Source organism: Dipodomys ordii, unplaced genomic scaffold, assembly GCF_000151885.1.
Source record: "Dipodomys ordii isolate 6190 unplaced genomic scaffold, Dord_2.0 Scaffold1000000727, whole genome shotgun sequence".
Taxonomy (NCBI): Eukaryota; Metazoa; Chordata; class Mammalia; order Rodentia; family Heteromyidae; genus Dipodomys; species Dipodomys ordii.
Genome location: NW_012284344.1, coordinates 195,332 through 219,277, shown reverse-complemented (window position 1 = coordinate 219,277; position 23,946 = coordinate 195,332). Strand labels below are relative to the sequence as shown.

General features: G+C 37.0%; 1 protein-coding gene across 1 annotated transcript in view; it reads left to right on the top strand.

Moving 5' to 3' along the window:
- The window catches only part of LOC106002767, an 89,831-nt gene extending 66,410 nt beyond the window's left edge, over window positions 1-23,421 (top strand). The window contains 1 exon segment of the mRNA XM_013037570.1: window positions 23,235-23,421. Coding sequence (XP_012893024.1) covers window positions 23,235-23,421 — 187 coding nt within the window.
- Window positions 23,422-23,946: the final 525 nt, after the last annotated feature.

Genomic DNA, 23,946 nt, shown 5'->3' with positions numbered 1-23,946 from the left:
CATCAATAGGAGAAATGATAAGGAACACATGATTATCTCAATGGATGCAGAAAAAGCATTTGAAAAGATCCAAAACCCCTTTGTGATGAAGGTTCTGGAAAAATTAGGAATCCTTGGAATATTCCTCAATACAATAAAGTCTGTATATGACAAACCTACAGCCAGAATTATAGTAATGGTGAAAAACTAAAGCCATTTCCTCTTAACTCAGGAACAAGACAAGGATGTCCATTCTCTCCACGTCTCTTCAATCTAGTATTAGAATGCCTACCTAGAGCAATAAGACAAGATGCAAACATAAAGAGGACCCAAATATGGAAAGAAGAAGTAAAACTCTGCCTTTTAGCAGATGACATGATCTTGTATTTAAAGAATCACATGGACACCACTCCCAAATTTCTCTAGGTGATTCAAATGTTTAGCAAAGTAGCAGGGTAGAAAATTAAGCCCCAGAAATCAATGGTTATTCTATATGCCAACAATGAGAAAAGTGTGGCTGAATTTAGGAAAGCAACTCCATTCGTGGTAGCCCCACAAAAAATAAAATGACTAGGAATTAACGTAACCAAAGGAATGAAGGACCTCTATGATGATAACTTTAAAAACTCGATGAAGGAAATCAAAACAGAGTGGCAAAATCTCCCATGCTCCTGGAATGGAAAGATCAACACCGTGAATATGGTAATATTCCCAAGGCTATCTACAAATTCAATGTGATACCTATCAAAATTCCAACCTCATTCATCAAGGAAATAGAAGAGGCAATCCAAACATTCATATGGAACAATAAAAGACCCTGAATAGCAAAAACGACCCTCAACAGAAAAAACACTGCTGGAGTAATATCAATACCAATTTTCAAACACTGCTATGAAGCCATAGTAATCAAAACAGCTTGGTACTGGCACAAGAACAGACCTCAGGACCAATGGAATAGAATTGAAATCCAAGAAATGAACCTACAGACCTATCACCAACTAATTTTCGATAAGGTAGCTAAGAAAAATAGAATGGAAAAAGACAGCCTTTTCAGTAAGTTGTGCTGGCAAAATGGTGAACTACTTGTAGAAAACTAAAGCTAGATCCATATAGTTCACCCTGCACCAGAATCAATTCCAAATGGACCAAAGACCTCGCTGTCAAAGCAGACACTCTGAAATCCTTGCAGGATGGAATAGGACAAACTCTAGGTCTTCTTGGCACAGGCCAAAATTTTCTTAATAAAGACCCAGAAACATAAAAATCAAAGAAAGTTTAGACAAATGGGATTGCATGAAGTTTCAGAGCTTCTGCATGGCAAAGGACATAGCTAGCAAGATCAATAGAAAGCCCAGGAATTGGGAGAATATCTTCACTAGCCATGCAATGGACAACGGTCTCATATCTAAAATATACTTGGACCTCAAAAAATTAAATCCCCCAACAACAAATCCTCAAAGAAACAACTGCCCAATAAATAAGTGGGCTAAAGACTTAAAGAGAAACTTCTCTGAAGAAGAAAGGAGGATGGCCAATAGACACATGAAGAAATGCTCAACCTCCCTAGCCATTAAAGAAATGCAAATCAAAACAACATTAAGATACCACCTCACCCCAGTTAGAATGAGAAAAATCAAGAACTTTAATAACAGATACTTGAGGGGATGTGGACAGAAGGAAAACCTACTCCATTGTTGGTGGGAGTATAAATTTGTACAACCACTTTGGAAACTAGTATGGAGGTTCTCAAAAGACTCCACCTAGAGTTCCCCTATGACCCAGCAATCCCACTTTTGGGCATTTACCCAAATGTTTACAAATAAGACAACGCTAAAGCTACCAGCACAACTATGTTTATTGCAGCATTATTTCCTATAGCTAAGAAATTGAACCAACCCAGATGCCCCTCAGTAGATGAATGGATCAAGAAAATGTGGTATATATACACAATGGAATTCTATGCCTCAATCAGAAAGAATGACATTGTCCCATTTGTTAGGAAATGGAAGGACTTGGAAAAAATTATATTAAGAGAAGTAAGCCAAGCCAAAAGAAACATTGGTCCCATGATTTCCCTTATTTGCAATACCTAGTATATGTCTGCATCAAGCAGGAATGATCAGATAAGGTGATGTTAGGAAAAATGAAGCCTAATATATGTATTTAAATGTTTTTTTTCTTTCATGCATTTGTTTCTAATGCATTTATAAGATTATTTCTTTGTTGCTTTGTATGTCACTCCCCCACAGTATAACCCCTGCTTTCACTGTATTTGATGTCGGTATAATTTGTGGAAGGGAAGGGGAAAAACAAGTCGTTTAAATAAGGATACTGGTGGACCCGTTGCAACAATGAGAAGTACACGTTGTCATGTCGAAAATGAACTTTACAACTTTGGTGTGGGGGGGAGGATTGTGGGGAGTGATGGGGGGAGGCTGGGAAGGGATGGGAAGGGGAAACAAAGGAGGAGGCTACAATGGTTGACAAGATATGGACTCATTATCTTGCCCACGTAATTGTAACCCCTCTGTACAGTATTTTCACAATAAAACTAAATTAAAAAATAAAAAAATATATTAAGTGAAGTACACCAGGCCTCCCTTTTTAGCAATAAATAATATATGTTTAAGGCAAGCAGAAAAGATCAAAAGCTAAGTACATATGACCTTATAAGATGACGATAAGCGAAATGAACTCCAAGACAGGAACACTAATTTTTTTTCTTGCTATTGTTTTTAATGTATTTATAATGTTCTATTCATTTTTTTGTTTCTTTGGTATGTTCTTCCAACACAGTATTACACCTGTTTTCACTGTATTTGTTTCTGGTGACCTGCATCTTGTATGCATATTTTTTATTTGAGGAGGGGAAAGGAAATAACTTAATGCTTATATAAGGATACAGTTTAACCTTTTGTAACAATGGGATGTACAAGACAGTATGTTGAAATCTAACTTTACAACATTGGTAGATGGTGGGTGGGAGAATTTGGTGAGGTGGGGAGGGAAGGGATGGTAGGGGAAAAAAGAAAGGAGGAGGTGACAATGCTCGTTAGGAATCCTTACTCATGTAACTGTAACCCTTCTGTACGGTATTTTTACAAGAAAAACATTTTTAAAACAGCTTAAATAACATATAGTATGTTTCAATAATTTGAATGAGAAATCAATGAAAACATGTTTTTAATTTTCTTAATTTATAAAACAAAATGAGGGGTGGGAAGGTGGCTTAGGGGTAGAGTGATTGTGGTACATGCATGAGGCCCTGAGTTTGATTTCTCAGCACCACATAAGCAGAAAAAAGCCAGAAGTGCTGCTGTGGCTCAAATGGTGGAGTACTATCCTTCAGCTGAAGAGCAGAGAGACAGTGCCCAGACCCAGAGTGCCCAGACCCAGAGTTCCGAAGTCAGGCTCATGACTGACAAAATGAAAGAAAGAATGAGAGAGAGGGAAAGAGAGAGAAATAGAGCGAAAGAAAGGAAGAAAGGAGAAAAGAAAGAAAGAAAGTAAGAAGGAAGGAAGGAAGAAAGGAATGAAGCAGAGAGGGAAGGAGGGAAGGGAAAGAGGGAGGGAGGGATGGGAGGGAGGAAGGAAAGAAAGAAAGGAAAAAAGAAAGAAAGAAAGAAAGAAAGAAAGAAAGAAAGAAAGAAAGAAAGAAAGAAAGGAAGGAAGGAAGGAAGGAAGGAAGGAAGGAAGGAAGGAAGGAAGAAAAGATATAGAGAAAGAATGAAAGCACCTACACTGAGTCTGAACATATCAGGGAGTGAGTGATTGGTTGTTGAGCTATTGTACTGGCTTCAACTTGATCCTCACATTTCAGCATCCTGAGTAAGTAGGATTCCTGGGTGTGGAATCCCACTGTCTTGGGTGCCTCAGGTGGGGGTATAGGTGTGGGTGCTTTAAAAAATTGTCATATATTACTTCTTATATTTTGCCAGACTTGGGACTTGAAATCAGTGTGTGTGCACTGTCCTTATGCTTTCTTTTCTCAAGGCTACCTCTCTACCTCTTGAGCCACAGTGATCGTTTGGGATTTTTCTGTTTGTGTGCTACGGAAGAACTGAACCTCAGGTTTTATGCATGGTAGGCAAGCAGTCTGCCACTAATCCAAACTTCCAGCCCAGGCCATAAACTTCTATGATGTCACAGCCACCTTTGCCATGAGAGTAAATAGGGGTCAGGCACTAATCTTGCCATATAGTGGACTCAGCTAACCAGAGAGGCAAAAAGAATGAGAGGAAATGTGATCTGGCTATCAGACTACAGCTTGATTAGCTGTCCTGATTGGATTCTAAGATTATCAGAACTGAAGCAGGCTCAACTCCACACAAGGCTCCTGTGATCTAAAGACCAGGGACTACTGTTGTCTTTAGAGAGACAGAAGTGAGTGCAGCTGCCTTCATGCAGCTTTCACACTGGAGAAGAAAAAACAGAAATCACTACGATAATTTGTATAAATCAGAGGCATAAGGTTGGTGATGTGGTGGGAACAACTTCACAGTGGGGATGAGGAGACATCCCTGAGGAGGAGACATTTTATCTGAGAGCAGGGCCACCATCATTGCAATTATTGAGGAGCAGGTTCTCCAGGCAGTGAGAACAGCAAGTAAAATGCCAATGAAGGCAAAGGACCTGACTTGCTTCAAAAAAGGTAAATAACACTAACATTCTGAAGCTCACGAAGCAAGAAAGAAATGGTACAATATGGAAGAAACAGAATAGAGAGGAAGACAGGAATAAATTAGATAGATATTGTATTCTGCAGCTTACAAGGAGAAAAAATTGATTTTATTCTAATTGTGATGTGACCCACTTCAGCCAAAGTGTACAAATGGTAGCCACCCATATCAGAAAAACCTAGAGAACACTTTAAAAATGTGATGCTAGCCAAGTTATGGTGGCTCACACCTGGAATCCCACCTACTCAGGAGGTTGATATCTGAGGATCAGATTTGAAGCCAGACCAAACAGGAAATTCCATGAGAATCGATCTATAATTCAAAACCCAAAATCTTGAAGTGGAGTTGTGGTTCAAGTAGTATAGAACTAGCCTTGAGCAAAAAAATAGTCAGGGACAGTTCCCAGGCTCTCAATTCAAGTTCCAGAATAGGGAACAAACAATATGTGACTCTGAGTCCTCATGCCTGGGGATTCTAGTTCATGAGCCCTGGAAACGGTATCCCTACCAAATGCTCTCTTCACAAATCCTGCTTCATAGCCACTTTTCAAAGCTCCAGCATCACCGTCTCCTCACAGATAGCATAGCAGTCTACCACCGAAAATTGGAAGAAATCTTTTTAGTAATCATGAGAATTCTGATCATCTGCCCACATACATCAAATTAGTAGTAGTCACCTTCTACTATTGTCTGAATGTCTTTAATCCCTTTTTGAGTTAATGATCCTTAAGGAGTAAAACCTAGAGAATAATTATCAAACTAATCCAACAGTAATCATTCTTCCATCCAATATTGTAACCTAAATTTATAAAATAGGGACTATACTGAAGTGTGAACATACCTTCTAATCATAATGCTCTCTCATGAAGTAGGATTTAACAGAAAAATCCTGCTTGCTTTACCAAAGTGATAAGTGATTGAAGTAAACTACCTCACATCTCAGAAGGAAAATGCTACTGGCCTCAGAACAATTTTGTTCACTAAGCACTAACAACATGAATTTCAGAAAAGCCAGAAGCAAAGAGGCATAATACAAAACACTTTATTATGACACACAAGGAGGCCACCTATTTGACCTTTCAGGAAACAAAAAGGAAAGAATGAAAAACAAGCCTTCTAACCTGAGGTAGGCTTTGGTGCCTCTGGCTGGTAATCCTAGCTATGCAAAAGCTGAGATCAGAGGATATGGGTTCAAACCTTCCCAGGAAGGAAACCTTCCTATCTGCAACCAGCAGACAGAAAACATAAACTCTGTGCCTGCAGCCCAGCTTAACAACCCCTTTCCTCTGAAGCTCCAGACACACAAGACCCCTGCCCCCAAAATAATTTCACATATATTAACATATTATCTAGTGTTTGTGATATCTTTGAAAGATGTATCAGAAACATATAACTGACTTCTAGAAAAAGGCAGAGTGAAAGAGGAAATATGTATTCCCTCCCTGAAGGGTAAAAACCTACCAGAATGAACTTAATGGGACTATAAGCACATTTTCTTACTTATCTGCTTAACCATCTTTCCTCACACATTGTCAGTTAGAGTGAAAAGTGAGTGCTTTTGATGAGAGAGATGTGTATAAGTATGTATGTTGTAAAAGTAATGATGAAAAACTTGGCACTGGTGGCTCAGCTCTGTAAACTTAGCTACTCAGAAGACTGAGATCTGAGGATCCCAGTTCAAAGCCAGCTTGTGTAAAGAAGTCCATGAGACTGCTATCTCCACAAATAACCAGTAAAAGGCAGAAAGTTGGTATAAATGGCAGAGTACTAGCCTTGAGTAACATACCTAAGGGGCAGCATCCACGCCCCAGCACTTGCTCACACACACTAATATAACCATTATAACACTGCAGGATATGCATGCATTAGGGAGGGAAACATATGGTTGGGATGCTTTTATATTTTCCTAAATTTTAGCCTCAAGCATTCTGTACTCGTTAACCCTGTCTGTGAAGAGCCCTAGGTGAAATCTTTCCTCAAGATCAACACATGCATCTTCATTCACCTCTACACATTTAAATTGACGAATAAATATATATATACACTTACATAACTGTATTTCACTATATATTTCAAATACATAATCATACACAATTGCTTCAGAATAATGTGCCCTTGCTGACTCCAACAGAAATAATTGTATTTCCACAGTAGCTGAATATAGCCAGGGTTCAGCTAACTCTTGTAATTTTAGCTGCTTAGGAGGCTGAGATCTGAGAATTTAAGTTGGATGCCAACCCATGAATATAAGTCCTCAAGATTGTCATCTTCAATGAACTAGCAAAAAGCTAGCAGTGGAAATGCTATTCAAATGGTACAAAGTAATCCTTGAGTAAAAAATTCTAAGCAAGAGCTTCAGGCCGAGGTCAAGCCCTAGTATTGACTTATTAGCACCCCAAAAGCCAAAACCGCCCAAAAGACCAAAACAAAATCCAATGAGAAAACATAGTTTATAGTTTGTTAATTGTTTGGTAGAAAAATGGTGAAAGCCACCAAATTCAATATATGTTTAAACGATGCAACAAACAAGCAACCAAATTATTTTCCAGCAAATAATGTTCCTTAGTATACACTGGGACCCATGACAAAAAGATTGTATTCTATGCTTTTCAAAAATATCAATTAATTTTCATAAGGTAAATAATGTAAATCTATTTCATAATTTATAGAAGTCATTTAAAGTTCTAAATTTAATTAAATGTAAAAGAAAAGGTACATAATATTGCATGTGTCTATGCCTCTTTAAGACACAAGAAAACTGTAGTAGTGTGGCCTATAAAAAGGAGAAGGGGGAAGACTAGGTATGAGAGGTTGTGAAGAAGAGTTTACAATTTACTGTAAGAATCACATTTTAGTATGTGGCATCCTTCTTCCCTTCTCCTGCCCCTGGATGGGCCTGGGGTCTGAAATTAGGGAGTGGGTACTGTCCCTGAGCTTGTTGAACTCAAGGCTAGCACTCTATCACTTGAGACACAGCTCCCCTTCGGGTCTTCTCTGAGTAGTATGTTGATGAGAGTGTCAAAAAATTTCCTTCTTCGGGCTGGCTTCATATCTCAGCCTCATCAACAGCTAGGAATATATATGTGAGCTACCCATATCTGACTTACATGCCACAGTTTTGAAAACAAAATTCATATGTGCACTGCTGGCTAAGGCCTATTATCCTAGTGATTTAGAAGGCTGAGATCTGGAGAACGGTGGTTCAAAGCCAACCCAGGCAGAAATGTGTACAACTTCATCTTCAACAAACAAAGCACAGCAAGGCTTTAGCTATGATTAAAGTGGTAGACTACCAGCTAAGTAAGCAAGGTAAGTATGGGACCCTGACTTCATACACAATTATGAGCAAAATCAAAACAAAATAAACAACCCTCCAGCCTATAAAAATTAAAATAGTGGGCTGAGAAGGTAGCTCAATGGTAGAGTTCTTGGCTTGCAGGCATGAAGCCCTGTGTTCAATTCCTCAGCACCACATATGCAGAAAATGTCAGAAGTGGAGCTGTGGCTCAAGTGGTAGAGCATTAGCTTTGAGCTAAAGAGCTCAGGGATAGTGCCCAGGCTGAGAGTTCAGGCCTCCTGACTGAAAAAAAATTAAAATAGTAAATATGCCCAATACTAAAATACTGGTCATTAAATATTGCCTTGGAAATTTAAAAAAGCAAATATTCTCCATACATCCATAAATAAAAAGCTTCCAGACAATATTTTAAATGTCCTGTTAGGCATATTTTCTTTTTCTTTCCAGTCGGTCATGGGACTTGAACACAGACTGGGACTGACCATGAGCACATCAGCTCAGGGCTAACTCTCTACCACTTAAGCCACATAGCCACTTTCAGTTTTCTGGTGGTTATTTGGATATGAGACTTTCATGGACTTTCCTGCTGGTTTTGAATTGTGATCCGTATATCTCAGTCTCCTGAGTAGCTAGGATTATAGGTGTGAGCTACCGGCATCTGATTAGACATATTTTCAGTAAGGAAAAAAAACTTTTTCTACCTATAAAATCTGTCAGAGGGGGTAAAAAGTGGGAGAAGTGGACTTATGTCCACAAAATTAGGTCAAAATACAAATTCTGATAAACATATAATGATAGAGATGAGATTTAGAATGATAGAAAAGAGGACTACATCCCGAAGTATTGGACAGGGATGATAAATCATAGTAGGGAATTAGGGTAGGGGTAAGGACTATATAAAATACATGTGTTTTGAAAAGTGAAAAGTGTTGCCATGCCTAAGAAATCATGTTTACCATACCAAGCAGACATTGGAAAATTGTCTCTTACCTATTTCATTAAGGAAATTTTTAAACCATATGTGTCTCCAACATTGTATCAGAGAAACTAAACTTTGTTTCCTCAGGTACTTACTACTTGGACATGGTGCTTAATATTTGGATCACCATGTGCCAATTGTAAATATAATTATACAAAAATGACTTTTCTAATAGAGAATGTTAATTACATGTGATATAGAGTCACAATTCTAAAGGTACAAACTTAAAAGCAGTCTGAGCCAGGCAGCACTGGCTCATGCCTATAATCTAAGCTACACAGGAGGCTCAGATCTGAGGACCTTAGTTCAGAACCAGCCTGGGCAGGAAAGACCATGAAGCTCTTATCTACAATTAACCACCAGAAAACTGGAAGTGGCACTGTGGCTCAAGGGGTAGAACATGAACCTTTAGCTGAGGAACTGAAGGATAGTGCCTAGGCCCAGATTTCAAGCCCCCAGACTAGCCCCCAACCCCACACCCCCAAAAAAAGTAATCTGATGATCAAAAGGGAGAAGTATACCGTAAAGTCATTTGGTGATACAGAAGCATTTTGATAAGGCTAAAATATATCTATAAAGCTTTACTTACCCAAGCTATGTGTCCAAAAGTCACAATTTAGAATAGAGGATCAGAGATGCCTGCAAACCATGTCTTTTTGCCACTTCAATTTTCCCACTTCAACATAGGGCCAGAGGTTTGATTCCAAAAGGCACAGAACTTTCTTGGAAAGGCAAGGCCAACTTCCGACCCAAGGACCTACCCCCAAAACCCACGTCCTTTCTTTTAGATTAAGTATAAATAATTTATAGGATTCTCTTTTTGTATTGTCTGAAATATTTATTCATTCATTTCAGTAATCAATAGCACCAGATAGTTAGTTTAAATATATGAGTGCGATTTTACCCAATCACAGTTTTTCCTCTTGAAATGGAATTAATCATGGAAAAGTAGTCATGTCCTCTTCTGTGAGAAACCTGAGACCTTTTATACCCCAGCTTAACTGAATGTAAAACAATAAAAATCACACATAATTTTTTCCTCTCTAAGAAGACCAAAAGACAGGAATGTGCTTTGTATAAGACAGTGAGATGTACAAAACATTATGTCAAAAAACAAACTTTACAACTTTGGCCGTTGGGGGAGTGAGATTGGAAGGCAGGGAGAGGGGAAAGGATGGGAAGTTGAAACGAAGGAGAAGGCAACAATGCTTGATAAGAAATGTATTCATTACTTGCCCATGTAATTGTAACTCTTCTGTATGGCATTTTCACAATAAAAGAAGAAAAAGAAAAGAAAAGGCAAAACAAAAAAAGCAGTGACACTTGTCAGTTCCTTGTGGAGTGGTAGTTCCCAAGGATGCCATTTATAAGGAACAGTGGTTTCATATAGATAGGCTGAAGATGTCACACAGCTAAGACTACTCCCATGAAAAGATTATGTAGACACTATCTTTATTGCACCTTTTCCCATGGTCTTACTCTTCCCAACTCTTTTGTTGTTTTAACAGAACTTCACTATTTCCATTTCAATGATCCACCAAATCTCCTTTAACACGCTGAATATTTATTTTAGGGAAATAAAGCTTTAAGAAAAATTAATATGATTTCCAAAAAGCATGGAAGACACGAGCTAAGTTAAGAAGTTGTGAAATCAGACAGGGGAGATTGAGAAGACTGAGTAAAGACTTAGCTTCGTTTCCTAACCATGACAAAATCCATAGACTTAGTGAGTGGACACATGATTCTGCACATAATCACAGAAGTGAGGACAAAGAGTGACAATGGTTCCTGTGCTGCTTCTTTGCTCTTCTGGTCTGACACCCTATTCTCTGCGGGCACTAATTTATGCTCCCTTCAATCCCCTCAAGTGACTACCGCTTTATAGGCATTCACAAGGTAGGCTTTTCCTTCTTTTTGAACATTGTTTTAGGTTCAGAGAGACATATTTTTATTCTGTATTCAATACTTTTTGCCTACAAACAAAAATCACAAGAAAAAGACATCTAAAAGAGGCATTCTTGGTTAAAGGCATCCTAGATGGTAATCTCCAAACTCTGATAACATATTTCACTCTTGGTTTTGACATCCTTTTGCCTTCTTCCCCAATCATTTTTTTTTTAAATTGAACTCAGGTCTTGAATCTGTCTCTGTTTTCTTTTTCCCCTCTCAAAGTTATGCTTTACCACCTGAACCACAGCTCTTCTTGTAGATTTTTTGGTGGTTAAATGGAGACAATTGAACCATGATCCTCAGATCTCACCCTCTGAGTAGCTAGGATTTCCCAATGAAGTTTTAGTCAAAGCCATTACAGTGTCAATACCCTTGAAGACATAACATACATCTTATGAACAAAGACATTCTCAACATCATCACAGCACAACAACTGAAGTCAGAGACTTTAAAAAGCAATACATTACTACTATCCATATCTCCTTCAAACTACAGTATCACATACTCAGCTGGCTATTCAGGCTCACTGGTTGCCTAGAACTGCCTACAGCAGTTTCTGCTTTCCTATTAATTTGACTTGAAACATGAAGATGAGGACTTACTTTGTTCAATATCCCTCAATTTGAATCTCCTAGATGTTTTGCCTAATTTGCTGTTTATCCATTTTTAACTTGAAGTGATAGTGTGCTCATGTCAGAGCAACCTTTTTATTTCTCCCTTTGATTGGTTTATTTTAACCATTTGATTAAGAAAACTATTATATGGCTATCAGGGGGTAGCAGAGAGAGGGGAAGGCCAAGTAGACAGGCTAAATATAGGTCAAAGTACTTTATATGCACATGAACAATGAGACAGGGTTTGGTGGCCAAAGCTTGTAAACTTAGCTACTCAGTATGCTGAGATCTAAGAATCATGATTCAAAGCCAGTCAAGGCAGGAAAGTCCATAAGACATTTCTCTCCATTTAACCACCAGAAAACTGGAAGTGGCACAGTGGCTCAAGCGGTAGAGCACTGGCCTTGGGCTGAAGAGATCAGAGACAATGCCCAGGCCCATAGCTCAAGCCTCAGGACTGACAAAAAATGAAGCTGGAAAAATTGGCTGACAAGTGTAATTCTTGTTAAGTAGGAGGCTGAGATTTGAGGATCCTATTTCAAGGCAATTAGAGCAGGAAATGTCCGCGAGAGTCTTACCTACAGTACACTACCACTAAAAAAGGAAGTGGAGCTGTGGCTTACTTGGTCGCAAGCTAGCCTTGAGCAAAAGAAGCATAGGCATAGTTCCCAGACACTGATTTCAAGATCCAGGACCTGCAAAAAAAATAAAACCAAGTAAAATTTACTAAAATTGCCTTAAGAAGGGATAGAAAAAATGAATATTTGTGATTTGAGTACATTTTATGTCTGCATGAAAATGTCTCTATATATGCTAATAAAAACTCAAAAGAAGTTGTTGTAGGTTACCTCTGAAAAAGTATTCCTGAATAGATTCTGAAATATTTGGATTCATTGTTTCAGTGTGTACTGATGTTTCTCCTCTAATAATTTTAATGAGAAAGCTGGCAATGGTGGCTCATACTTATAATCCTAGCTACTGGGAAGGCTGAGGTCTGAGGATTCCTGTTTTGAAGCCAGCCTGGGAATGGAAATCTGTGACTCTTATCTGCAAAAATTATTCAAGAATAGCCGAAGTTGTTCTATGGCTCCATTAGTACAGCACTAAGTTTGAGAAAAAGGAGCTCAGGGTCAATGCCTAAGCCCTCAGATCAAGCCCCAGGATTGGCATACACACACAAATAAGGCATACACACACAAATAACTCTTATGACTTGTAAAAAAGGACTTGTACATATTTCCCATAAATTCAATTTCAGACATCACTATGTACTGTGTGAGGTTTGAGTGCTCTGGGATGTACAACATATCTATTAGATTATGTGCAAGGGGCATCTACACTAAATTCTCTCATTCAATTTATATTGATCAGTTAGCATTCTATCATGAGAAAGAACAGCATTTTATATTTATTAAATATTCACATACTTGTCAGTATAGACATGGACTCCTATCTGAATTATTTACTATTTTTAATAACTTAATTGTTCTTTTAAAGTTCCTATCATTTGCCTAGTTTTAAATCACGTTAGTAAATTATGACTTAATGCTATAGATATATAGCATTTCAATATTCTCATGAATTCACACTTATCCACAGCCACCACATTGTATAAAGGTTTTTCTTGACCCCCTAAAAGATCTCGTGTCTTTCTGTAGTAAAATTCAACTCCATGCTGAGTCACAGGTTGTATGATTGATCAACCATCACTACAATTAATCTCACCTTTTCTTGACTTTCATGTAAAAAGAATTATAAAGTAATATGTCATTTTTATGACTGGCTTCATCTGTTCAGTTTATTTTTGAGACAAAATTTTATTGTGTTTATTAATATTTACTTTTACATGTGGCATGCTCGACTATAGACTTTTCCCTTTATCTAATTTTGGTTCTATGCATTCAAAGAAGCACCATACTAGAGTACCCACACACACACTCGCATGCACGAACACACACACACACACAAAATCTATATATGTATAACACATATTAATATATAATATATTATTATATAATATATATTATGTACTGCATTATACAATATATACTATAGTGTATATACTATATACTATATATGCACTGTAATATACAATATTATATATACATTGCATATACTATATATACATACTATAAAATTTTATGTACACTGTTATATATTGAATATCATATAACAGTGCATATTATGTCATTATGTATTACATATAATATATTACATGTTACATAATATATAACTTGTACAATATATCATATGAGTAATATATGATATAATAGGCATTATATAATATGATTATACAATTTATGTTATGTATTATATATGGTGTATACTATGTATAGTATATTGTATATAGTTCATATAATATACATTATTTTTATATACAATATATCATCTATTATAAATCATATATATTTTATATTATATAATTATGCATTTTATACAAGTGTACACTATATAGTCCATATATAGTATGCACAATATATTTCTCATAATACATAATATGATATATTTCCTATACACTATATTATATATCATATACCATATGATAATAACTTATAACATATACTACATAAATATAAAATTTAATACATATTATAATATGTAATATACATACATATACAATATTGTTACAATGCCTTGTACTGGTGGCTCACTCCTGTAGCCATAGATACCCAGGAGGCTAAGATCTGAGGATTGTGCTTCAATGCCAGCATGGGGAGGAAATCCATGAGATTCTTATTTCCAATTAACCACTAGAAACATTGGAGTGAAGCTGTGGCTCAAAGGTACAGTGCACATTGGGAAAATGTGTCTAGGAACAGTGCCAAGGCCCAGAGTTCAAGACCAATAACCAAGGAGAGAACAAATATCTCAGTTTTTGCTGCCTGGGTTAGTTTCAAATCACAATCCTCTGTTCTCAGACGCCTGAGTAATTGGTTTTACTAGATTGAGCCACCAAGTCTGGATTCTGGTTGTTTTTCATTATATTCCAATTATCTCCTGCTATTTATGCCTGTATTCAGGTTAGCTATCAGTGTTCTGCAGTCAGAAATAAGTTTTTTCTATATCTTATTTTCAACTCCAAATAGTACCAGATCCATCAGTAGCAGCAGCCCCTTCCAGCTAGCTTCGGTATCCTTAGTTCTGCTTGGCTCTTTGATGATGTCTTTCCTTTCTGATTTAACAAACTATCCCTGATCCTGTCATTTCCCAAAATATCCCTGGATCTTTTCAGTGAAGAATGACACTTAGGAATCAACCTCTGGATGATAGGCAGTGTTTTTCTATAGACCTGCCTCCCTTTCTGGGGCCCTGCGTGAACATTTCTTGCATTGTTCTGCTTACCTATTAAAACAAGAGAAAGGGTATTCAGCACACATTTTAGGGGCTCCATGTTTTGAGTACCCTTGAGGAGGCCTGGAATGATCTTGCCTGGACATCAGCCATTTGTACATACATAGTTTATCTATTCCTAAGTAGATGCAAACTAGATTCAATGGGGGCCTTGCTACACAGAGCACTCAACCTTGATGTATTCAGGAGTTGCACAGAGGCTATTTGCAGATATTATCCCACACATGCATCTTATACTAGGCGACAGAATATCCATTGACAAGGTGTAGTTACTCTGTTATTCTCAGAGGATAAAATGCTATTCAAAACAACTCTAGCCCTTTATTTTCTTATTTCACATTGTGGGGAGCTAAGTGCCAGACATCACTATTTCTTGTACACTTCAATATGCTACAAGATGGGCAGGCATTCCCATAGCATGTTTCCATTGGGGGGGCAGTGATTGTACTAGGGCTTCAATTCAGGGACTGGGTAATAAATTTTAATTTTTTCCGAGGCTGGCAATCTACCACTTGTGCTCACCCTCCAAATCTGGCTTCTACTGGATTAATGGAGATAAAACTGCGTAGGAAGAAAAGGAGGGGATGCAGGATGTGATATTGTGATCCATTTGTATCCTCCTCTGGAAAGGTCAAAACCTCCCTGTTGTACAACTAATGTGTGCTATTATATCGAAAGACAACTAGAGGTCTAATAACCCAATAATATTCTCTTGTTTTTGAGTTCCTGGGAAAATTACCATGTCCCTTGCTTTGTCCCCCCACCTTTTTGGTGCTAGGACTGGGACTTTAACTCAGGGCGTGGTTGCTGACCCTTAACTCTCCCTTATGGCTGGTTCTCTACGGCTTGAGACACAGCTTCACTTCTAGCTTTTCACTAGTTACCTGGAAGAAAGAGTCTCTCCAATTTTCCTACCCAGGCTGAATATGAACCCCAATACTCATATTTCAGCATCCTGAGTATCAAGGATTATGAATGTGCACCACTCAGATCCTTGTTATCTCCCAATAACAAGTGTTATCTTTCAATACAAAAGGTTTCAGAGAATTCAGCATTTCTTCATGGTGCCCAGATTTGTGCACAAATCTCAATTAAAATTCAACACCAAGCCACACATCCACCACAGATGCTACTTCCTAATCTGCTAAAAACAATCTGGCTTTGACATCTAGAACTTCTACATGGCAGCCATAGTTTGGCATGTCATTTTTATTTTTGAGAAAGTTGAGGTTTCTGATTTACCAATTTATTATTAAAAATGTTTCTGAAAGTAGCGCTGTGGGTCAATTGGTAAAAGGCTTTCCTTGAGCTGAAGAACTCAGGGGAAGTTCACAATTCAAGACCCACGACAAACGAAAAAATGAAAAAAAATAGCTAAGACAACATTTGTTTCTGTGCCAGGCCTAATAGTACATGCTCGTTATCAAAGCATGCAGAATTATGAAAACAGGAAGATCTATAGTTTGATGCCAGCCTAAGGAACAGAGTAAGAGGTTATGTAAAAAAAAGAACCAACAATAAAACATAACTCCCCAAACAAAAACAATAATTTCTGCAATCAACCAACATTTCTGAGTTGAAGTTAAGACAAGTGCTTTGTGTCAGTATATGTGGTTCATGCCATAATCCTAGCTACTCAGGAGACTGAAATCTGAAGATCAACATTTCAAACCATTTGGGGCAGAAAAGCCCGTTAGACACTTAATCTCCAATTAATCACCAAAGCGTGAATGCCAGCCTTCTGTGAAAAAGCCAAGTTAGAGCATGAGTTCATAAGTTTAAGCTCTTCTAATGGCACAAAAACAAAGTTAAAACCAAGGCAATACAAAAACAAAGACAACTGTTCACATGAATCCTGGCCAGCTCACTCCCAGAATGAGCGCTAAGATTGTGGATTAGTGGTAGAGTGCATGCTTAACATGTATGAAGCCCTGGATTCTATTCCTCAGTACCACATAATCAGCAAAAGCTGGAAATGGTTCTGGGGCTCATGTGGTAGAGCGCTAGCTTCGAGTTAATGAAGCTGAGGGACAGTGCCCAGGCCCTGAGTTGAAGCCCCAAGACTGACAAAAAAGAAAAAAGAAAGAATGAAATATGTAAAATGTTTTATCATTGAATTTCTTTTTATGAGAATATTTAAAAAAAGAAACAAAGTTTATGTATCCATGTGATTTGAGGCATCTGTACCTGGTAATGGTGTGTAAATTACACAGTGTTATCACCATACTGAAAGACTGATTTATATCTCTTTGTAGATGAAAAAAAAGTTCTCTGCATCCATATTGAATAGCCAAGAAGTACAATGTTTATCCTCTTAGCTTTCACAGTCATCAGATTTTTATTGAAATTCCAGCTCTGGAATCTTTAAAAAATTTAATTGTGAAGGTGATTTACAAAGGGGTTATAGTTATCACTATATTTCTTCTTGTTTAAGTTTAAAATCCAGACTTACATTTAAGGTTTTGAATAAGCAAAATGGCTTCTAGAGCTCACATCTGATGACATCAGGGGATGAAGAACATGTCCATAACTTCCAGAAAAAAGACAGAATTTTATGTCTCCTTAGATTTTAGGTTTTTGAATGCACATGGAGGAACCCTCAATATTGAGGACAAGTTAAGAACAAAACAGTTCCTGTGCTATTCCATCAAATGAAGCTGATTATTCTCTTACATTACTACACAGAAATGCAAAATTATGTATTATCATATATATATATTTAGATTAATACCTGAAAAATTTGGAGAAAATGGGTGCTGAGTTTATAGCATTGATTACTACTAAAGGATGAGATTATAAGAGAAATGTATTTTGTGTGTTTCTGTAAGGGCGAGTGTGTGTGTGTTTGTGTGTGTGTGTGTGTGTGTGCCACAAGTGAGTAATAGAGTTTGAACTAGACCTCTCAGTCATTTGTAGTGTCTTTCCTCAATGTTGTTACTCTACCCCTTGAGTCACATTTCCTCTTCTGGATTTTGATTGTTTAATCAGAGATAAGTGTGTCTCAGATTTTTTTCTGCAGGCTTAAATCAAGATCTACAAATTTCAGGCTCCCCTTCAGCTAGGATTAAAAAACAGAGCCACTGGTGACTAGCGACTATTTTCTACATTAACCATTTTGGAATACTTGAATTTAAAGTTAAACAAATGTTCTATTTGAAAAACGGAGAAAAAATAATGGTTAAAAGAACTAAAAACCAAATCTCAGAATTGCAAGTGGCTGAACACAGCATGAAATACAGGTTTTAGATTGAGCCCAGAAACAACTGTATTGTTGGAACCTGAGGCCATCAGTCTCCCCAACAAACATTATAGATAGCAATTGGCAGATTGTGATTTTAAAAAGTGTAATTATAGTTTCTTTAAAAAATAATTTTAGGCTAGCACTGGTGGCTCAGCGCTATAATCCCAGCCCCTCAAGAGACTGAGATCTGAAGGTCATGGTTCAGAGCCAGCCCCAGCAGTTAAGTCCATGAGATTCTTATCTCCAATTAACCATCAGAAAACCAGAAGCGGCACTGTGCCTCAACTGGTAGAGTGTTTGCCTTGAACAGAAGAGTGCAGCGACAGCATCCCGGCCTAGAGTTCAAGCCCCATGGAAAATAATAATGATAATACTAATAATAATAACAATAATGATAACAGTAATAATGCCTTTATGATGTTTTTAAGGTGTTGTATAGAAAGGCTACCATTTCATAAGTTTTTTTTATTTTCTAAAGGTAACAAACATGCCCATCTTCATTGCCAAGAGACATTATTTTGTCATCTGCATTCCAGCTAATCTGTCTGTACACGCAATTTGAACTAGAAAGCAAAGCAACCAATTTTGACAATAAATTTGTTTTTCTCTATACATCTTATAACTTAATTCTGACAACACAAAATTTTTTTAATCCCTATTACTCATACTAATTAACAACATATATATATATATATATATACATATAAACATATATATACCCACTTACCTTAACAACATATATATTTCAAGGTCGTTAAAAATAGCTATACATTTTTCTTGTTTTCTATTCTTCCGAAGTTTTTATTTTCCAGAATCACCTCTTTGCTAATATTTTATTATTCCCCAAGTCTGTGTGGACCTATTCTTGTGGGTTTCTTTAGCCTACTTCGTACATGCCAAGCTTATTCAACTATTATATATGTATATGAATAACTTGAAAATGCCTATTTCCAATCAAATCTCTTTGGATACATTTCTGATGCTTAACTGCCATTAAAAACTTGTTAAACAGGAATTATTTCCTCATATGATGATATTAGTATATAAGTAACTTTAGGAAAGTAAAGGAATATCACCAATAAGTGTAATTTATCAGTGCTATATTAATGGTAACCATTAATTAATACAATGTTTATCATTTTAACTTATTAAAGTGCTGAAGGGAAAGTGTCAACGTATAAGGGGTTGGGGTCCCTGGGTAAAGTTCACGAAATCACCAGGACACAGGGCATGCAGAGTACAAACAGCAATTGCCACTGCATGCTGTGCTTTATTGCTAGTGGGTATTTAAAGACAAGCAAGCATTATCTTTGCCAAGATTTAGTCAGAAGACTTTCCCACAAAGAATTTCAACAGATACAATTTTGCTTAAACTATGAGACAATATCTTTGTATATTTTTATCTAAACTATTTTAGAGCAAGTTCAAACTACTTCCCAGTACTCAGGATAATGCTTGACTAGATGTTCGTCTATGCTTAAGTAAGCAGAAGAGCTACGTCGTCAGCTCCCAGGAATCTGTGACATGTGCTTTGAGATAGGGAGAGAGAACATGTAACTTCTCTAGCCCTGCATGCCAAGAGCTTTGCACATACACAAATACAGGCCTCAGATAATCCTGAGGCCAGAGCCTGCATCATTCACCCCTCCAACACAGACCCTAAGTCTTCACAGGAAAGGAAATTAACTTTTTGTGTGCTACTTGACCTCAGGACCTTACTTCTCATTCTACCTTTGCGCTGAAGGCTTGTGCTCTACTATTTTTCACAGCTCCACTTTCCTACTCATTTACGGGAATAATTAGAGATAAGAGTCTCACAGACTTTCTTGCCTGGGCTGGATTAGAAACTTGATGGTCAACCTCAGTCTCTGAGGCAGCCAATATTATAGGCATGAACCATAAATGCCTAGTTTCTGTAAGAGTGAAAGGTACTGATTTGAAGCCCAGTATACAAAAACAAAACCAAAAAGACAGCATATAAGTATATTGAGAGACTATTAAATCAAACATAATTATATGTGGGTTTCTGGGCGAAGAAAATCAGAGAACACTTATCAATATTATATTTTCTGTATCTTTAAAATCAGAAATTAGTGTTGAAGGCATGGCTCAGGTGGTAGAACTTAGTGAGCTGAAAACAGTCAGATATTAAATTTGAGTCCCAGTGTTGGATCTTAAATAAACAAATTAGGAAAATAAATAAGAAATTGTTTCTTAAGAGTAAAATGGCTACAGGTGACTCCTGTATGAGTTTATGGTTCAATGTGACTGCTACTGAGGAAAAACTGAAAAGGCTCAGGAAAACTGACCATTTTAGAATTAAGCAATGACCATATGCATAGCAGATCTTAGCACCTGTAATTCGATTCTACATGAAGTGTGTTATATTACTGACATAAAAACTGTTGTACACATTAATACTGCTCATAAAATATATTTTGCTTCATGGTCTATCTCTGAATAATTGATTCATTTCTTTCCAAAATGCTACTAAATATATACAGTCTTTCAACAACAACTCCAAAAATTATACTTTATCACTTAAATACAGAATATTATATATTTTTGTTTATTTCGGAGAATCACAATAACTTTTATTTTGTCCTTTCACTATTTATTTTGGTGAGGCATATTTTTACAAAAAATGATGGGAGAACCCTTAGAAGATTACATGATTTAAATAATAGTAACATAGCTGGGCACCAGTGGCTCATTCTTATAATCCTAAAGAAGCTAAGATCTGAGAATTGTGGCTAATAAGACTGGGCAGGAAGGAACTTGATTTCCCTAAGCTCTAACTAATAACCAACAAAGATGAAAGTAGAGCTATGGCAAGTGGTAGTTCTAGCCTAATATGAAAACAAATCAAAACAAACAAAAAGAGGACTGGCACACACAAGAAAATCTAAGTGACAGGAATACAGTTCTGAGAGCTTCTGGGTATCACCTCAACTTCCTAATGGGATATGCACATGGGAATTTAAAATATTTTTCTTTTTTAAGTCCCGTAAGATACCTTCATTGACTCTTAGACTTTCAAAAAAAACCTAAGCAGTCTGCCTAGCATGGTGGATATCTCTAGTTTGGAATGTAACTTGCAAGATGGGAACAGAGCAACTGGAGGGGAGATTTCAGACCATGGCAACTCATTTTGGTTGAATTGATGTCCCTGATGAGAATGTTTATGTCAAAAGTTTCACCACCAAGCTTTCAAAGGTGATTCTGTAGGACAATCCCTTCCCCTCCACAGCTATATAAAGTGATGCAAGTTCTGTCTCCTCCTTGTCCTATGGCAGAAAGAAAGCTTATCAGTTTTCAACACCTTAAGGATTTGTTTTCAGAGTATGACTATCAGATTAGGAGAATCAAAAAAAATCTGAAGTATTCCAATACATTGGAATAAACTATTTTTCCATCGTATACACAGTTAGAGTGAGATTAAAAGAGATATTCTTAATTCTATAATAATGTCTAAGATACAACACAATTACTTTAAACATTTTTCTCGATCATCAAATCTGTAATCTGAAAAGAAAATGTTCCTGAGGCAAAAATTGAGAATTCTCACTTGTACCACACCCCCACCGCCAAAATTATTTTTTTGGTCATTCAAATATATCAGTAGGTGTATGAGACTCTTATAGGTTTAAAATCAAAGCCATTTGTTTTCATTTTTTTATTTTGGGAAAAGGGACTAGGATATCAGAGAGATTCAGTATTAAGACAGAGAAATCATATCTAATATAGTAGATCATAGACTAATCATCACTGCTATTGGAAATCCTTGATTTATTTCTAGAGATTCCTATACTTTCCTTCAAGGTATCTGACTAGTATTCTCTTCTTTTTTTTTCTGGTACTTGGTTCTGAGCTGCTTTTATTCAAAGTTAGTGGTCCACCACTTGAATCTCAATGCCACTTCCAGATTTTTCTGTGTTTAGTTGGAGATAAGTGTCTCATGGACTGCAAGTGTGAGCCATCTGTGCCCAGGCATTCTCAGAAGTGGGGCTGTGAATATAAGTAGTAGAGCACTAGCTTTGAGCAAAAGACCTCAGGTACAGGATCCAGGCCCTGAGTTCTAGCCATATATCTAGCAAAAATAAGAAAAAAGAAAAGAAAAAAGAGGTAGAATCTTTAAGACATGATCATGAAAGAGAAATCTGCCCTCATATACAGATGACTTCATTATGCAAATAATCTTGTGGCAAAGTCAATACAGTCTTCCACTCTCAATCTCTCATTCATGCTTTTTTGCCTTTCTACTATTCTTCATGGGGAGACACAGCAAAAATACCTCAGTTACCTATTTGAACACCATGCTCCGGTGCTCTGTTTGACTTATTTCTTTGAGATAAGAATAACAGGTGGACCCATTGCAACAATGAGATGTACAAGTTGTTATGTCGATTAACGAACTTATCAACATTGGTAGGGGGTAAGGGGAGGATCGGGGGGGAGGGGAGGAGTATGGGAAGTGATGGGAAGGGAAAAAACGAGGAGGCAACAATGCTTGATGCTGGTTATCTTGCCCATGTAATTGTAACCCCTCTGTAGGGTATTTTCACAATAAAAACAAAAAACAAATATATATATATATATATATATATATATCTGAAAAAAATAATAACAAAGACAAGGTTTGTGGAGGGGAAGGGATGGTTTAAATAGGGATACAGGTGGACCCATTGCAACAATGAGATGTACAAGACATTACGTCGATAAACGAACTTTACAACTTTGGCGGGGGTGGGGGGGTGATGGGACGGGAAACAAAGGAGGAGGCAAAAATGTCTGATAAGAAATATAGTCATTACCTTGCCCATGTAAATGCAACACCTCTGTATGGCATTTTCACAATCAAAAAAAAATAACAAAGACAAGGTTGATTTTGGCTACAAGTGCAAAAGGAACAGAATGTATTAATCAACGGTAAGAACACTGAAAAAGAAACCTGTGTACAATGAAAAATACTTGCTCTGTCAGTGTTTTGGAGGTTAGGGGAGCTTATAGGTAAATAGTTTCTCCTAGATACTCCAATTTAACACTTGCTACTACTGCTTTCATGGAATTTTTGTACACAGCAAACCACAAGTGCAGTCACTGACTTAGAAATTTTCTAACTCCTTCTATTTTTAATTCATTAGGATTAAAGTTAAAGAAAATCCCCAGATATTTGTTAAAGAGTGGTTCATAGCCTTACCTAATGACATGGGAGGCACTGGTGGACCCCAGAATAAGGTGTACAGTCTTCTTGTGAAACACTCTGGAAACCTGTGGAAGTGGAAGGTGGTGCAGAACAAAGAGGAAGATTTAAACGATAAAAAGGAATAGTGGAAAATAGACAATCTTTTACAAAATTACTTTATTACAAACTCAATTATTCATAGAAAAAAAGTCACTTAAGAACCTTCAGTTCATTGCAAAAAATCACTTAACGTATGAGGTAAGACAAAATTTAGAAAAACTCGGCCTAAATATACTTCATCGAGAAAATGTACTCAATTCTCATCCATCTGTCCAGTGAGGAACTTTTTTTTTTTTTGTCGGTTGTGGGACTCGGGATTCTGGGTCTGACTTGAGCTTTTCAGCTCAAGGCTAGCGCTCTACCACTTAAGCCATTGCACTACTTCCAGTTTTCTTAGAGGTTTATTGTAGATAAGAGTTTCATGAACTTTCCTGCTTGAGATAGCTTTTAACTGCAATCCTCAGATCTCAGCCTCCAGAGGAGTTAGAATTACAGCCAAGAGCCACTAGCGCCTGGCTTGAGATTGTTTTTCTTATCTGTCCTTGAAGTAGCCCATTTCAAAATTGCCAAGATTCTAACACTGTTGTAGCATTACTTAAGTATAAATATTA